The sequence below is a fragment of the Schistocerca gregaria genome, chromosome 2 (genome assembly GCF_023897955.1).
Source record: "Schistocerca gregaria isolate iqSchGreg1 chromosome 2, iqSchGreg1.2, whole genome shotgun sequence".
Taxonomy (NCBI): domain Eukaryota; kingdom Metazoa; phylum Arthropoda; class Insecta; order Orthoptera; family Acrididae; genus Schistocerca; species Schistocerca gregaria.
The window spans coordinates 374,307,863-374,326,799 of NC_064921.1; the positions used below are offsets into that span (position 1 = coordinate 374,307,863).

Sequence of the window (18,937 nt, forward strand, 5' to 3'; positions counted from 1 at the left end):
CAAATATTGATTATTTTTCGTACCAGTGTTTCTGTATTAAAACTACAGTAGAATTATTTTTACTTGCCGAGCTCATTTTATATCTGAATGCTACAACAAGCATTGCATCCTTTCTTGACTGAGAAGCAGTGTCCCCACTGCTGTGAGTCATGTGTGAAAATTTTCTGAACCAAGCTCGCAAATGTGTATTGTTTAATATAGTCCTTTCTTCACAAATATTACAGTGTGTTGAAGTATAACAATCATTTATCTGCTGGCAGGTAAATCTGAAATTTATCCTGTACATTCTTAACTCATATGATGTGTAGATGGCAGATTAATATACACTAAAAATATATTTAAAAAAAGCATGCATACAATACAGTAAATATGCACTAAAATACATCAACCATGCACATCAAAGTAGCAAAAGATCAAAAGCTAGCAACTTCTTACTGGCTTAAAGACTGGCATTGATAATAATTGAACCCAACTTAACAACTATTAGTCATATCCCTCACAGTATATTCCTAAATATTTATCTGAATTCTGCAATAAATAACTTAATCAGTCTAGAATTATCCATAAATAGTTAAGAAGTACCACATATCAGCATAACGATACTTTCATAGGTAACACTGGCTAATGGAGTTCATCTTCTGTGATCTGCTGCTGTCCATGTTTTGCATAGTGGAGTACAGAATAATTGTTTTGAGAACTAACACACAATGGTGCTATAAAATGGATGCCAGTTTACGAATTTTCAGGACATAAATATTGTGTGGCTACCTCCCTTTTGTAAACAACTCTTCCTTTTCTATCAATTCAGAGAACAAGGAAGATTTGGCAGAGCATGCAATGTATCTATATTGACATCTCATGAATCAAGACCAGAAAGACCTTCTCCTTTATCAGAAGCTATTTCCTGCATTTTCAAAACATGCCACATGTCCCATTTGAAAGCCACTTCCATTACATATGCATTACTCGCTGATAACAATCAGTTGAAAATTATTGACTTTAGCTTCCAGTGAAACTGTTAGACAGGCAATGTATAAAGGTAATTGATTGTGGACATTTCAGAAGAGTGGAGCCTCCACATTTATGTGAAGATAAAGTAGGAAACAACGGAAAAAAAACATTTAATAGATATCCAATAGTGAGACTGAGGTCCACATCATCTTCTAGGGATAAAACGTGATTCACAGTGTATGGTAGTGTTTTATGAAGGAAAACATTCATTATAATTATAATAGAATACTTTGGGCTCCTTGGTCCATCCTGTCCTCACTGCCCTTCCTGTCTACCCCTTCCCCACCATTTCCAAAAATTGTAATGCTTAGTACGCATAATCTACAAATTGGACAGAAAGTCATGCAGGTTGTTGGAGATAGCTGTATTTGCTCGCTCATATGCAGAAATTTACACTTTAGTGGTGAGTATAAGTTCATACTTAACAAAATGTGAGCAACCTGTGAAACGAAATTATAAGCAGAAAGAGAACTGTTGCTCTGTAAACTACATTTTAATGAGACTTAACAATTTCCTTTTATCTAATTACGTAGTTAAAGCATCATTTTTGATACAACTCAAAAACTTTTCTTCTCTGTACTAATTTTGTTTGATAAATCCACTATTTCATGGAGTTTAGATTTGGGTGCTGCGAGAAATCATCACTGAACTGGAACATCAAGTAGAGCAACGCAGTCAGCGAGAAACGGAACTCGAACAGCGGGTTGAATCACTCCAGGCCATTCTAGAGCAACAGACCCAGAACCACCAAAGATTAGCGGAAGAGGTAGGTTATGATGTATTATTTTCCATTAGTTGTAGCATTTTCTGTTTTCTTAGATGACAAAGTACTGCCCACTTATTTGTGATATATACAGTACTCTTACAACAGTTGTGTAGACATGACCTGCACTATCAGAAAGACATCCTGCTTTCAAAAAGTGTGCCCTTATTCAAGTGTACTTTTCTTTATTCTTCATTGTCTGTAAATCATGTAATATAAGAGGACCTCCTGAGATATAGCCAGAATGAAGGTGAGAAGCTGCTGATACATGCTGCAAGGCTTAATAGTTATTTCGTGAGAAAATACGACCAAGGAAACTAATAAATTATGTGACTGAATTGACAGTTAATACGCCCCTTTGGGAGGTGAAATACTTTGTGCTGCCAATAGGCAAATATAAAAGTGACACTCTACCTAGCTTTTGGCACTACAATGCCTTTGTCAAGGAGGAGAGAGGGATGAGCTGGGGAGGTTTGGAAGGAAGGACAGGTCATTCAGACCCCGGGAGAGACTCACTTGTAATGAGGACAAGGGAAGACGAAGACGAAGATGAATGGGTACGCAGTGCAAAACATTTTGCCTTCTGAAGGTGCGTATTGGTCAATAGCTCTGTCTTAATTAGTAATTAAACTAAAAATTGTGCTGAAACTAGATTACTTATAATTTAGCAGATGTAGTGGCCAGAGAAAATATTTGTGTCCCTCAATGTTCCAATTTTCGTTATTTCTGAATTAGTAAGCCCCAGGACTCGGTAAAAATATAATAAACTAGGGTATAGGCGTTCTTTGGAATTCTTTACAAAATTGTAGACAACAAGCTAACCTAATAGATTTTTAAGTATCTTTAGGTGGAAAGACAGAAATGAGGTGGTTTAAAGAGGTAAAGAAAGATTTGCTAATGAACAATGTAAGATAATCAAAATCACCTTAAAGATGAAAATCAGAATGGAAAATTCCAAGGTATTGAGAGGTTTCTGGGTGGTAAAATCATGAAATAGTCTTGATGTAACTTTTAATTTCAGTATACTATTTGTTAATTAAACTTCTGTAGACTTGGAATAACTTTAAACTGGTTTATGCAGCTATGAGCATGTACTATATGAACTTATACAAACAAACTTTCATTGTGGAAGCATTCTTAGCAATCTCAAAAATTCTCTGCTGATATTTTACAAAATGTTTGAGGTATTGGTTATTGAGGAATGCTCTTCATTGAAGAGCTGACATCACCTATTCTGAGGCTCTCCATATGCGGTCCAAGTGGTGGTGTAAGCTCCATGAAATACTTGTGACTTAAAGGCATCTGCTAGTGAAGTGTAACAACTGTAGACTTTCCAAGGATTACCTCAAACAAATTATAATTCAACACAAACAAATATTTGCACTAAATTATAATATCCTATGTAATAGAATGCCACAGATAGTAGGCAATGTAATAGACTGCCACAGATAGTATGCAAGTGTAATTTATAAAAAGGAAAGATAATTTTTAACATAATAGTAATTAAAAATGCATTAACTCTTTTATGGACGAGAAGGGTACAGAAAACTCCATACCTCTAGCATTTATTAAAAAATCTCTAATTTAACAATAACAAAGTTCTGTAAACTCACAGTAGGATTCAGAAGAAAACTGACCCTAGATGGTCGGAGGAGGAGGAGGAGGAGGAGGAGGAGAAAGAGAAAGAGAAAGAGAAAGACACCAGCTGAGATAATGGAGGAACACTGGAGTAGGAGGAGGGAACAATGGAGTCCGAAGCCCTGAAATTATTTTTCTTATAAGGCCTTGATGAAAAATAAATGACTAATACTTTTACTGAAAAAATTTAAATTTAATGAGAAAGTGTTACGTTATAAATATTTTATGCATCAGTATATTTGGAAGAGGCTGAATTCAGACATCTACAAAATATTGTTTGTAAATACTGTTTGTACAAATTGATGTCAAATTTAAATTACTACAGCATGTACTTCCAGACATAAAATTATCTCTGTATCAGTGTTTTCAGAAATTAAAATGTGTGATTATATTTTTTAATGCGTCATTTAGCTCGATTCATTGCGCATAGACAGTGGTAGCATTGAGCTGACACAACATATTAATCGCCTGGAGGATGAGCTACAGAAACACCGTCTCCATGTTGAACAGCTTCAGTCAAATTCTACTGCGATACAAGAGATGAAGACACAGGTAAGCCAAATAATTACCTTTGATTCTTCCAGATGTTGCCGTTTGACAGAAAGTACCAATAAATTTCCATATGGTAGTCAAATTCTATTTCGTTCAGTCTCTTTCTGTAGTATGTATAAGGGGCATTCAAATGAAACCCGGTCGCTACTGTAAAGTAACGGTAACTATTTTATTAACTCAAAAATTTAGTTATACACAGGACACATACTCAAAAATAGTCACCAAAACTGTTGTCACATTTATCCCATTGCGACACTAGCTGGTAGATTCCATCCTTGAAGAAGCTAGTAGGGCTGCTGTCAGATCCAGGCCTGGACCCAGTCACACATCACACACTTCGGCGTCCGTTGCTAATACCCAGTAACCGATGGATCTCGTCCATGGTGATTCTGAAGTTTCCAAGACTAAAGCATTCACTTCTGCAACCATTTCTGGTGTGATGACACGATGAGCCTATCCAGGATGTGCATTGTCTTCCAGTGATTCGCGCCCTTCAAGGAATCATTTGAGCCATTCCACAACACTTGAATGACTCAGACTGTACTCACTGTACACAGCCTTCATCCATCAATACATTTCACGGTCACTGCCGCCAAAAATCGAATCACTCCTTGTTGTTACTGCTTACTCACCTGCATGGTCGGTAGTGGATGATAACTTGTGTGACCCTCATCTCTTCAGCGTGAAATCACACTGGCAGTATGCAACCTCATATGGTGTGCATGTGTCAGTCTCTGTACCAATAGATGGCACCACCATATCCACAGTTATATGGTGCCATCTTATGTGTAAGGCAAAGGTAGATGCACTGACCAGGTTTCATTTGAATGAACGTCATAGATCGAGGGTGTCTGAGCTTATGCTAAAATGTTCTAAAAGATTGGAATGAACTGGAAATACAATAATTCATGTACCAAACAATTTTCTTTTTTTCCCACTTCATGTATGCCACTCTGACTGCGTCTAATTGGTCACAACTTCCTATATATGGGGTGTTCAAAAAGTCTCTCCGCAGTGCCGTATTATTGTTAGCCATGTGTGCCATATGATTGCTCGCGTGCTCGAGTTACTTCCCTTCAAGGGGACTCTCCCAGCATTCCCCTGTTTTGTTTATCTCAGCCAGCATCAGTAGTTTCATTGGTGTGTGTTGTTACGTGTTGACTTGAACTTTTAAGCTTAGTTCCTTCATTCGTTTGTTTCGTTTTTGTCACTGTTAAAATGCTAACCATTGAAGAGCGTGTGTTTTTAGTCGACCAAGTGTTGAAAGTTGGCGGTAAATACACAGTTTCAGTTTGTCAAACATTTATTTCAGTTTTCCCAGAGACAACACTCACATACTGTGATGCTGTGCGAGATTTGATTAACAAATTTTGAAGTACGGGTTCAGTGACAGATGCACTGAGAAGTCGTTGTCCTAGCGTTTTGTCTGAGGATAAACTACTCAATATTTCCGATAAAATGTCCATGAGTCCGAACAAGTCAGTAAAAAAACTCGCCCAGGAAATCGATGTTAGTGTCGGAATGGCCCACGCAGCTGTAAGGAAAAAATTAGAACTTTTCCCATACAAAGAGACAGTCATGCAAGAACTGAAAAATACTGATCATGGCAAGAGACTGCATTATTGTGAATGGTTCAAAAATTTCGGTCAACAAAGTGGAAGGGATATTCTTCATGAAACTTTTTTCACTGATGAGACATGGTTTCATCTCTCCAGGTACATGAACTCACAAAATTCTTGTATATGGAGTACTGCAAATCCATCGTGTATTCATGAGGAACCACTTGATTCTGTGAAAATAAGAGTTTGGATTACAATTTCTAGACGTCGGACTGTGGGTCCCATATTTTCCAACGAAACAATAAACGCACAATGATACTGCAGTGATATTCTGTACCCATCCATAGGAGAACTCGTGTTAAGTGAAGTAGTGAACAGTTATTTTCCACAAGATGGAGCAACCGCGCATACAGCTTGTGTTTTAATGTCACTGCTTGCTGATGTTTTTGTTGATCGCATAATTTCACAGGGGCTTTGGCCTCCATGATCACCTGACCTAACCCCACCTGTCTTTTTCCTCTGGGGTGCAGTGAAAGCAACTGTCTATAAAAATCGTCCTAAACCCATCGATGAATTGAAAACTGCAATATCCACTTTCACTGCTTCTGTTACAGAAGAAATGTTACAGCTTGTGTTTGGAAACATGATTAGACAAATTGAATTGTGTATTTAACAACAGGGGGGAACACTTCCAACGTTTAACGTGAAAATTTGTAAGTAAAAATGAATATTCAATAAATTAATAACTTGTATTTCACTGAGTTTAATTTCGGTATATTAACTGCAGCATACAGCACGCATGGCTAATAATCATATGGCACTGCAGAGAGACTTTTTGAACACCCCGTATTTTGAAATATAGTGGTGGCTAAAAAATGTGTGCTGGCCTGGGACTCAAGCCCAAAACTGGATGTTACAGGGAAAGGAAAGGTTCTGTTTTTCAATCCCACTCTGGAATTTGGTTATAAATGCTGGGGACTTTCAGAACAGCATGCATTCCCTGAACAGTTAAAGATTCAATCTGAAACTTATAAATGTATGTATACTTTCGAGTCATACATTTGTTATTTTTATATTATTGACATGTCTAGTTCCGAAGGACCAAATTGAGGAGCAAATCTCTGTGGTCATGGAACACGCCAGTAGATGAAATTACAACATAAAAATAATAACAGAGAAAATAAAATGTTTGTGAACCCAAAAAAGTCAAGCCATAAGTTTAAGTAAACACAAAAACAATATAACATAAGAATCAGCATATTTTTCAAGGGGCTTCTCAACAAGAATAGGAGGAGGAATCTGCTCAGTTCTAATTTGAAAGCTCTTGGATTACTGCTAAGATTTTTGAATTGTAGTGGTAGTTTATCGAAAATGGTTGCAACAGTATGCTGCACACCTTTCTGCACAAGAGTTCAGGAGGTGTGATACAAATGCCGGCCAAAGTGGCCGAGCGGTTCTAGGCGCTTCAGTCTGGAATCGCGCGACCGCTATGGGCGCAGGTTCGAATCCTGCCTTGGGCAGTTAGGTTTCAGTAGTTCTAAGTTCTAGGGGACTGATAACCTCTGTTGTTAAGTCCCATAGTGCTCAGAGCCGTTTTTTCTGATCCAAATGCACATTGGATTTATGCCGAGTATTAACTGAATGAAAGCTGCTAATTCTTGGGAATAAGCTGATATTGTTAACAAGTATATATATATTGAAAGGGCAATGTCAAAATACCCAGAGTAGAGACAGAGGTTGACAAGAGGTTCGCGAACTTACACCACTTATTGCCCGAACTGCCCGTTTCTGATCCAAAAATATTCGTTTAGAATGGGAAGAGCTACCCCAAAACATAATACCATAAGACATAAGTGAATGAAAATAAGCAAAGTAGACTAATTTTCTTGCTGAATGATCATTTACTTCAGATATAGTTCAGATACAAAAAATGGCAGCATTAAGCCTTTGAACAAGATCCTGAACATGGGTTTTCCACATTAGGTTACTATCTATCTGAACTCTTAGAAATTTGAACTGTTCAGTTTCACTAATCGTATGCCTATTATGTGATATTAAAACAACGACTTCTGTTGAATTGTGTGCTAGAAACTGTAAAAACTGAGTCTTACAGTGATTTAGTGTTAGTTTATTTTCTACAAGCCATGAGCTTGTGTCATGAACTGCATTATATGAAACAGAGCCAGTGTTGCACACAGCATCCTTTAGTACCAAGCTAGTGTCATCAGCAAACTGAAATATTTTAGAATTACACATAATACTAGAGGACATATCATTTATATAAATAAATAAATAAGGAACAGGAGTGGTCCCAATACTGATCACTGGGGTGCAAACACCCCCCCCCCCCCCACACACACACTATTCCACTCAGACACCCCCCCCCCCCCCTCCCCCACATCACAGCCATTCCCAACACACTGAATGACATTCTCTTGCTGTCTGTTGTTAAAGAAAGTGGTGATCTACTCCCTGTATTCCTTTATGGTCCAACTTCCCAACTTCTGGAGCAATATTTTGTGGCCCACACAATCAAACGCCTTAGTTAAATAAAAAATGCGCCTAGCGTTCAAAACCTTTTGCTTAATCCAACCAGTACCTCACAGGGAAAAGAGAATATAGCATTTTCAGTTGTTAAATGACTTCTAAAGCCGAACTGTACAGTTGATAGCAAATTATGTGATACAAAATGATCAATTATCTTTACATATACAGCCTTTTTCAATAACTTTAGCAAACACTGATGGCATAAAAATAGGTCTAAAATTGTCTACATTATCCCTTTCTCCCTTTTTATAAAGCGGCTTTACTTCTGAGTACTTCAGTCGTCCAGGTAATTGACCATTCTTAAAGGAAAAATTACAAATATGGCTAAGTACAGGGCTAAGCACAGTACTTTAATATTCTGCTAGGCACTTCATTATATCCATGAGAGTCCTTAATCGTCAGTAATTTAATTATTGACTCAATGTCACTCTAGTCTGTATCAGAGAGGAGTATTTCAGACACCTTCAGACATCAGTCTTGAAAAGGCATTTTCCAAGAGTGTTACATCATTCCCTGTATAAATTAAATTTTTATTTAAGTCACCAGTAATCCCCAGAAAATGATTGTTTACTATACATATTTCTGACTTATCAGTAACAGAAATATTTTTACTGTTAACTGAATTTGTATCGCCGACCTTGTGCTGCTGACCAGACACTTCTTCACAACTGACCATAAGGTTTTTTTATTTTATCCCTGTGAATTAGCTAAAGACCTGAGTAGAAACAAGGCCCCCGGAGTAGACAACATTCCATTGGAACTACTGACGGCCTGACAAAACTCTACCAGCTGGTGAGTAAGATGTATGAAATAGGCGAAATACCCTCGGACTTCAAGAAGAATATAATAATTCCAATCCCAAAGAAAGCAGGTGTTGACAGATGTGAAAATTACCGAACTATCAGTTTAATAAGCCACAGCTGCAAAATACTAACACGAATTCTTTACAGACGAATGGCAAAACAGTAGAAGCCGACCTCGGGGAAGATCAGTTTGGATTCCGCAGAAATGTTGGAACACGTGAGGCAATACTGACCTTAAGACTTATCTTAGAAGAAAGATTAAGGAAAGGCAAACCTACATTTCTAGCATTTGTAGACTTAGAGAAAGCTTTTGACAATGTTGATTGGAATACCCTCTTTCAAATTCTAAAGGTGGAGGGGTAAAATACAGGGAGCAAAAGGCTATTTACAATTTGTACAGAAACCAGATGGCAGTTATTAGAGTCGAGGGGCATGAAAGGGAAGCAGTGGTTGGGAAAGGAGTGAGACAGGGTTGTAGCCTCTCCCCGATGTTATTCAGTTTGTATATTGAGCAAGCAATAAAGGAAACAAAAGAAAAATTCAGAGTAGGTATTAAAATCCATGGAGAAGAAATAAAAACTTTGAGGTTCACCGATGACGTTGTAATTCTGCCAGAGACAGCAAAGGACTTAGAAGAGCAGTTGAACAGAATGGACAGTGTCTTAAACGGAGGATGTAAGATGAACATCAACAAAAGCAAAACAAGGATAATGGAATTTAGTCGAATTAAGTCGGGTGATGCTGAGGGTATTAGATTAGGAAATGAGACACTTAAAGTAGTAAAGGAGTTTTGCTATTTAGGGAGTAAAATAACTGATGATGGTCGATGTAGAGAGGATATAAAATGTAGACTGGCAATGGGAAGGAAAGCGTTTCTGAAGAAGAGAAATTTGTTAACATCGAGTATAGATTTAAGTGTCAGGAAGTCATTTCTGAAAGTATTTGTATGGAGTGTAGCCATGTATGGAAGTGAAAAATGGACAATAAATAGTTTGGACAAGAAGAGAATAGAAGTTTTCGAAATGTGGTGCTACAGAAGAATGCTGAAGATTAGATGGATAGATCGCATAACTAATGAGAAGGTATTGAATAGGATTGGGGAGAAGAGAAGTTTGTGGCACAACTTGACCAGAAGAAGGGATCAGTTGGTAGGACATGTTCTGAGGCATCAAGGGATCGCCAGTTTAGTATTGGAGGGCAGCGTGGAGGGTAAAAACCGTAGGGGGAGACCAAGAGATGACTACACTTAGCAGATTCAGAAGGATGTAGGTTGCAGTAGGTACTGGGAGATGAAGAAGCTTGCACAGGATAGAGTAGCATGGAGAGCTGCATCAAACCAGTCTCAGGACTGAAGACCACAACAACAACAACAACAACTTGCATTGCACATACTCTTTGCCTTCCTAATAACACCTTTAAGCACCTTACAATACTGTTTGTAATTGGCTACTGTAGCTTGATTGTGACTAGTTCTAACATTTTAATATACTACCTGATATACATGATATTCTTATCCCACTAGTCAGCCATCCAGGCTGCCTTTTACTACTAATACCCCATTTAGAATATTCTAAAGGAAAGCAACTCTCAAGGAGCGTGAAAATTGTATCAAGAAAAGCGTTATGTTTGTTATCTACGTTATTGGCACTATAAATATCCTGCCCCTCTTGGTCCTTAACAAGGTTAAGAAAAAAAACACTCCATTGCCATTTGATTAGATTTCCTACATAGTTTGTAATTATATGTGGCATCTGTTTGAGTACAAAAGACTTTTAGTGTTAAAATTTGTGCATCATGGTCCAAAAGGCCATTCACCCTTTTACTAACAGAATGCCCATCTAGTAATAAAGAATGAATAAAAATATTGTCTATGGCTGTGCTACTATTCCCCTGTATCCTAGTTGGAAAAAACACAGTCTGCATCAGATCATATGAGTTAAGGAGATCTACCAACATCCATTTTCTTGCACAATCATATACAGAATTAATATTGAAGTCACCACATATAATTAATTTCTGATACTTCCTATAAAGGGAACCAACAACCCTCTCTAGCTTGAGTAGAAATCCTCTGAAGTCAGACTAGAAGTTTAGTTTCACTAAATTCAACTGGTCCTGCACAACATTCAAATATCTCTTCAGTGCAGTGCCATGATACATCTATGTACTCAAACAGAATACTATTTTTTAAATACATGGATGCTAATTCCTTCTCTATTTGAATACCTGACCTCCTCTGAAAGTGATTCCTTAGTTAGAGGGACTTCCTTTAAGCAGGTATACCTATCAGTTGACTTCAGTCTAAAAAAATTGCAGCACTAACACCAGCTAAAACAGGTATTTTTCAATGGTGAGCCCACTACAACCCCTACTCTGTCACCTATAAGTTGTGCCAGCCTTCACATCCCATACCTATTGAGGAGCAGACCATGCCTAGTGAAACCCAATCTACTGGCACCACTGCAATGGGACCCACGCCCTCAGTCATCAGTGCCTTCTCCAGCCCCATGTTAACACACCTAACGGCTGCATTAAGATGGGCCGATCACGATGCTGAAACAGTTGCACGAAATGCACATTAGTGCTACCAATTTCAGTAGCCTATTCCCTGCTCCACCCAGAATCACTACCTGATCCTCTTTTACAAAGTTCCTACTTAACTCCCTCATGCTATCAGTCACCTGAGCCAGTCCTGCACTAGGCTTCACAATGCTGGTGACCTGGTACTCACTCCCCAACACATCCTGCAACTGCTGGCCCACACATGTACCATGCAAACTACCTAACAGCAGAACCTTCTTCTTTCTGTTAGTCTTTGCAACTGGCTTAGGCCTTCTAACTGCTGAGTACTGCTGCATATTTCCTACACCTACAGCTACAAGAGGCTCCTCCCCACTCAGCTCTTACAGATGGTCAAATCTATCTACAGAAGAATGCTGAAGATTAGATGGGTAGATCACATAACTAATGAGGAAGTGTTGAATAGGATTGGGGAGAAGAGAAGTTTGTGGCACAACTTGGCTAAAAGAAGGGATCGGTTGGTAGGACATGTTCTGAAGCATCAAGGAATCACCAATTTAGTATTGGAGGGCAGCGTGGAGGGTAAAAATCGTAGAGGGAGACCAAGAGATGAATACACTAAGCAGATTCAGAAGGATGTAGGCTGCAGTAGGTACTGGGAGATGATGAAGCTTGCACAGGATAGAGTAGCATGGAGAGCTGCATCAAACCGGTCTCAGGACTGAAGACCACAACAACAACAACAACAACAACATTGCATGTACGCAAAGTAAAAGTGTCTGAATACCTCCTTCTCCCACCTGCATTCTGCTAGCTGCCAGTTCCCATTCCCCAGCACCCTTCACCCTCTAGTTTGTCCTTTGCGTATTGTAACTGCACCTGAAGTCACAAATCTTACCCTCATGCTCCTCTATCAACTTATTTCTACTACAGGTTCTGCATTCACAGGAGAGGGTCTCACTAGAATGCCCACTGGCTCCCCCCCCCCCCCCCCCTCCCCCCAATGACAATACTTTGAACAAATCCCACACCACAACCCACTACTCACATATCCCACATTTTTCACTCATGGTAAAATTTCATAGTTACCGGAAAAAACTAAATGTCAATATTACTTAAATTCAATTACACCAATAGAACTACTTATGGAAATAACAATAGTGGTCTCAAAATTCTCTCTCTATGAAAGCAACAACTTTTATTACTACTACTAAACCACAACTAATGCCACTACCAATGAATCTTCACATAATTTACTAGCTAAATCCAAAAATTCAAGCAGCCACTGAAACACTCAATGAAGTTAAAACAGTAAATGAAAATTTTACTGAAATATTTCACTGGGAACAAAGAAACGTCAGCTAAACACTACCGCAAGAAATTTACTAAACCCCTTCAATGCACAGAAAACTCTTAAAAAGCGCAGTGAGCAAACGTTACCAAAAGTTTATTAAATCGTTGTTTCTCCACAAACAACATGAGACACTGTTGAAAACTACTAAATTTAATAACTGTATAACATTGCAAAGCAACTTCGTCAGAACTTTACTTAAGAACCACTACAGCTGCAATTGCACGCAACGAAATGTAAACACTCTGTTAATACTAGGATGCACGATTGAAAACTACTAAATTTAATATTCAAATACAGTGCAAAAACAATTTTAACAGTACTTAGCTTTATAACCGCTATGGCCGAAAACACACACTGCGAAATGTAAACACACTGCTGAGGCGTCTATATTAGAAGAGCTAATATTGCCTTTCTTATGAGCCCTTTTACATTTTACGTGTGCGTGCAAACCAAATACTGTATATATGTTATTTCATTAAGTGCACTATTGATGAGTGAGAGCAAAGTTGTCTACTCCCTAATGGAACCCAAAAGGTCGAAGAATAGTTACCCATTGGTTGCCATAACATTAATTTTAAACTAACTTAATTAAATATTCATCAGTTAGTATTTATAGACAAATAAATTAGATAAGGCATACAACAGCTACACTAAATTAGTAACCACCACTATATAGTGTGGTGTAGCATGCTGAAATCAGTAATTTTTCTATGGGACGGTAGATGATGGTAGATAATTTTCTGTTCCACTGTAGACCTCTTATAAAGAAAATAAGTGAAATTAAAGGCTTTTCTGGGTCACTTACACCACTTTACCACCCATCAAAAATAAAATGTCTTACCTATTTGTGCATGTACTGGCAATCAACTACTCTTGTATTAGTTATGGGAAATATTTACAAATCTGGCCTTTGACAACTGTTCACAAATTACCGTGTGTTCTCCAGTGGTGTAATATGTGTCCACTCATGTAAATGCAATATTTTAGGAAAATGATATTACATTCAACTATAAGTGCACTGCAGTGTGTGACAATTAGAATCTTCACAGGAATGAATTCTGTCATTGACATTGTAAGCTTGTGTGACATGATGGCCTGTAAGAAAAATTTTATACAGCTGCTACTAAAAGATGCTTATATAAAGCCTTCGGCTACAGCCTTCATCAGTAAAGGAGACACACATACCATTCACACATGCAACAAGCACACCTCATGCACACATGACCGCCAACTCCAGCATCTCGCACAGAATGCCTTCCAGTCCAAGTTGCTGGAGTTGGCGGTCATGTGTGTGAGGTGTGCTCGCTTATGTGTGTGAATGGTATGTCTCTCTTTTACTGATGAAGGCTGTGGCTGAAAGCTTTATGTAAGTGTCTTAATTGTGACTGTATGCAACTTGACATGCCTTTTTTACGGTAAGTAGCAATGTGTCTTTTTCCTACATTGTTGATATTCCTTCCTGGAGTTTTCATTGTTTGATACTGGAAACCCCAAGTAGAAATATCAACAATGTAGAAAAAGGCACATTGCTACTTACCATAAAAAAGAAATGTCAAGTTTCAGTCAGTCACAATTAAGACACTTACATAAAGCTTTCAGCCACAGCCTTCATCAGTAAAAGAAAGACACACACCATTCACAAACATAAGTGAGCACACCTCACACACACAACCTCCAACTCCAGTATCTCGGACGGGAATGCATTCCGGCCCAAGATGCCGGAGCTGGTGGTAATGTGTGGATGAGGTATGCTTGCTAGTGTGTGTGTGAATGGAACGTGTGTCTCTCTTTTACTGATGAAGGCTGGAGCCAAAAGCTTTATATAAGCATCTTTTAGTTGCAGCTGTCTGCAATTTGACGTGTCTTCTTTACGGTAAGTAGCAATCTGTTCTAACACACACACACACGCACACACACACACACACACACACACACACACACACTCTCTCTCTCTCTCTCTCTCTCTCTCTCTCTCTCTCTCTTTCTTGGACTACAAGAGGCAGTGTGATGGTGTTGGTTTGCATGACTCACATATGTCTTCCAGTTGACTTACAGATTGTGCATGCAGCTGATCCTCTTCCTTGGGTTATGAGCTACGTTGCTCTCACCATTTAATTCATCTCTGGAGACTTTATCAGGTTAAGGGGAATATTATTACCCAGATCTATATTCTTGAAATCAATTATGTACTCGTTGGCTCTTGTCAGTTAAACAGCAATATATTTTCGACTCTCATCCCAAAGTAGCAATTATTCTGTAGAAACTGCAGCAATCCAACTGGTTCCAAGATAAAACTCAGAATCTACTAAACATTCATACAGTTACATGTGTTCTGCCTCATGCAGAGCCAAGACATAAAATAAAAGTCTCTGTCTAACACACACTTTATGTGTCTCTGTAACAATCTCCATGACACCACACACCATGGAACGTTATCCAGATACTCTTTGACTTTTTTATATAACTTCTAGGGCACTGCTTGTAACCACTTGTCGGTGCCACTCATCCGACACAGCTCCTGGCTCCTTGTGACAGCTGTCCTTCGTGCACACACAGACATTTGTGGCGCAGTAAAACACATCCAGTGAACAGCACTGGTGCCGGCAGTGTTGAACAGTGGTTGTGGCACTAGCATCGGCGAGAAGACACAATGTCAGCAGTGGTGAACGGCAGTTGCAGATGGTGACGACTGGTAGTTACTATGTCGGCGTCATTGGCAGGATACTGCGTTGACGTCAGGGGCTGGTTGCTGCATTGGCGTCGGCTGGGTCGACATATGTGTGAGGACTGCTTACTTCCACACACCAAATCTTCTTAGTCGAACTATTCTCTGCATCTTCCTTTGTTTGGAGTTTATTAACTTTTTCACCCTTTTCTTATTTTAGGCAGAATCCAATTCTTCATAACAGTTACTTCGTCTTGTTACTCTCAGTTGCTATGGCAATTCAATATCTTCTTATCTTGAATTCTGTTGTAAAATTCCTCCTTTTTGAGTCCTGTCATTTGGGTCACCAGATTCTAAAGCTTTCGTGGACGACAAGACACAGTGCGGTGTTGGGATGCACGACTCACATGTCTTTTCCAGTTGACTTACACATTGTGCGTGCAGCCTTGGGTTATGAGCTACGTTGCTGTCACCATTTAATTCATATTTGAAAACTGTATCAGGTTAAGGGGAATATTATTAACCAGCTCTATATTTTTGAAATAGATTATGTACTCGTTGGCTCTTGTCAGTTAAACAACAATATATTTTCAACTCTCTTCCCAAAGTAACAATTATTCTGGACATACTCCAGCAAGCCAACTGGTGCCAAGATAAAACTCAGAATCTACTAAACATTCATACAGTTACATGTGTTCTGCCTCATGCAGAGCCAAAACATAAAATAAAAGTCTCTGTCTAACACACAATTTATCTGTCTCTGTAACAATCCCCATGACACCAGACACCATGGAACGTTATCCAGATACTCTTTGACTTTTTATATAACTTCTAGGGCGCTGCTTGTAACCATTTGTCGGGGCCGTTCGTCCGACACAGCTCCTGGCTCCTTGTGACAGCTGTCCTTCGTGCACACACAGACATTTGTGGCACAGTAAAAAGGTTCTCTCACCTTTGTCATTAAAATATCGGGTGTTCGAGACGGTGGAGAGCCAAGTGTTTATAGAATTTACCCCAAATTCTCAAGGCACAACAACAACAACACACACACACACACACACACACACACACACACACACACACACACACACACACACGTGCGCGTGTCTTTGGATGTACATGTGTGTGGGGGTGCGGGGGGGGGGGGGGGAGGGGGGGCACAGCAAAGTGTCACATGTCCTCTTTGAATTTATTACTTCCTGTCTTTTGATTGTTTGACATTTTTTAATGATTCTGTCATCTATATTTATCTGGTTTCAAAGTATACATCCCATTTATGCAGTGGAATCTGACTGTATTGTTTTATGTATGTATCATGACATGTATGTACATGGAATGTATCAGTAAATGAGTGAAAAATTGTTTTTTCTGTCCTGCATGGAGTTGTAATTTCTTTAATAAATCATTTACTTATTTTCAGTTACAAGAATTGGGAGACTTTATAGACAAAAAGACAAAAGATCTTGAATCTTTGTTTGTCCCATCTTGCAGTATTAGTTGCAGCTCACCGTCAGAGGATGTGTCTATAAGGTATTATATTTACGTTGTTGTGGACACCATGAAGATATTTATTATAAACAATGTGTTGAAAAGAAAAGTCAGTTAAATTACATACTTGACTTGATTTTGAGCCGATAGTTTCAGGTTTGAAACAATAGTACACTCAAATATTCAGTCACTTGACTCAGACTAACAAAGACTATTATTATGTTATCTTAAAAATGAAATTTTAATGAAATAATCATTTATCTTTTGCTAGTAAAATGTTCATAAGTGGGTAATTGAAGACAAACAGAAAAAATAAATAAATAGCAGAAATTTGGCATAGCTTAAGTGAAATTTGTGTCAAGAAGACACATACTTTATCTGTCAGTACAGAAGTTTTTAAGTGTATTGTTCTTTACTTTTATTTATTGCTGTTCAGTTGAAAAACCAATTGGTTCCAAAAGTTTGAAACTTCTCTAGTTGGCGTTCAAATATTCTTTTAGTTCTACAATTGCCATTTTCTATATCTAAAGTCTGTTTTCTGTCCCTCATGTCAACTAAAACATTTATTTTCAAAATCATTGCTGCTAATACAGGAAGGCAATAAGTTGTTGATGTATGTTACACTGTGCTTCATTGATCATTAGAACAGAAGTTTACCAAATACAACAGTGGCGTTGAAGTAGATTACTAGCTATGGGGTTTCTGTCTTCTTAATTTACATATTTCCAAATATGCAAGTTTTCATGTTCGACTTGTCTTTTTATGACCTTAAAGACCTCTTAGGCTTTGGTGCCATGACACAGGAAATCTAAAATAAATATTTAATACATCTCAGAATAATTCATTTGTAAAAGTTTGCCTTCATGCAATCAATATTTATTTCCCTTCATACATATATAATAATCAGTATCGTGGTAAGTCATTAACTATTCTTTTGCCAGTAGTTACATACTTTTGATTTCTTTTATTTTCAACTGTGTGCAACTTAAACGTATTTGACTGCCTAACTTTTTTTCTTTTATGTGAGTTTTATAGAACTTCTGGCGTTTCATTTGTTGTGGCTTTTCATTTGTTGTGTCTTCTGAGAATTATACGATGATATCTTGATGTCTGTGTTTACATTCAGTTAGTCCACAGCCTTTCATGTTTGTCTGTCTGTGCCAGGTAATGTGAGTGTCCTGTAACCTTTACAGCTTATGGTTGTCCATATTCACAACTGCAAATAAATTTCATGTATCTTATAACGGCTATAGTTGCTGCAGTACCTATTCTTTTGAACATGCAAGCAGGTCTGAAGGAGCATTGCATTGAAGTTCTAAACAACACTGGCACTGCAATATCTTATTTATCCACCAACACTGGGCAAGTGACTTTCAATTAAAAAGTTGTCCCTCTAATGGATCATGCTCAAATAACCTAATGGCACATTCATGCATGTCCAAAGGAACATTGCATTGTATTTCTGAACAACACAGGCACTGCAATATCATAAATATCTAATTGGTATGAAACATCGAAACTGGCACAAATCAGGGAGCTGTGTGTATCGAGATGTCGATTGAGATGTGACTTTTCATGCAAAGAGTGTGGTGGATTGCCGTCGGGTGGGGCCAGCTCAGGCGACTGAGTTGATCCCGATGGTAGCTCCATCTGGCCCCCACCTATGACAAATGAGCTTTCCACTCATGACTACGACAAGGATGACTCTACCAAACTGACTCGTGCTCCCATGACCGAGTATTCTTTCTTATGAACAAACTTGCATGTGGAGGTTCATACACTGATCGCAATGATGATGAAGCAGCCAGTTCCGCCTTCTGCAACATCCGGAAGGTTGCTGTGCTACCAAGTACGGGGCAGCAAGAGTCGGGTGAGCCACCAAGAGTCTCGCTGGTCACATTGCAAGAGTTTATCGTCCTGGTAATGGTGACCTCAGAGGGATCGACCACCCAAGAGGTTGATGGTCCTCGAGTTGCCCGAAAGGCCCCGATGCCGAAAGAAGAGCCCATAGCTGTGTTAATCAATGCCCCGTTCTGT

General features: G+C 38.6%; 1 protein-coding gene across 10 annotated transcripts in view; it reads left to right on the forward strand.

Annotated features, from left to right (window-relative positions):
* LOC126319942 (A-kinase anchor protein 9-like) overlaps window positions 1-18,937 on the forward strand; it is a 490,541-nt gene that overhangs the window by 338,175 nt on the left and 133,429 nt on the right. For all 10 annotated transcript variants that reach the window (XM_049993656.1, XM_049993664.1, XM_049993682.1 and 7 more), the window contains 3 exons: window positions 1,631-1,777; window positions 3,824-3,964; window positions 16,833-16,942. In XM_049993656.1, the coding sequence (XP_049849613.1) occupies window positions 1,631-1,777; window positions 3,824-3,964; window positions 16,833-16,942 (398 nt within the window). The remainder of the gene's footprint in view (window positions 1-1,630; window positions 1,778-3,823; window positions 3,965-16,832; window positions 16,943-18,937) is intronic.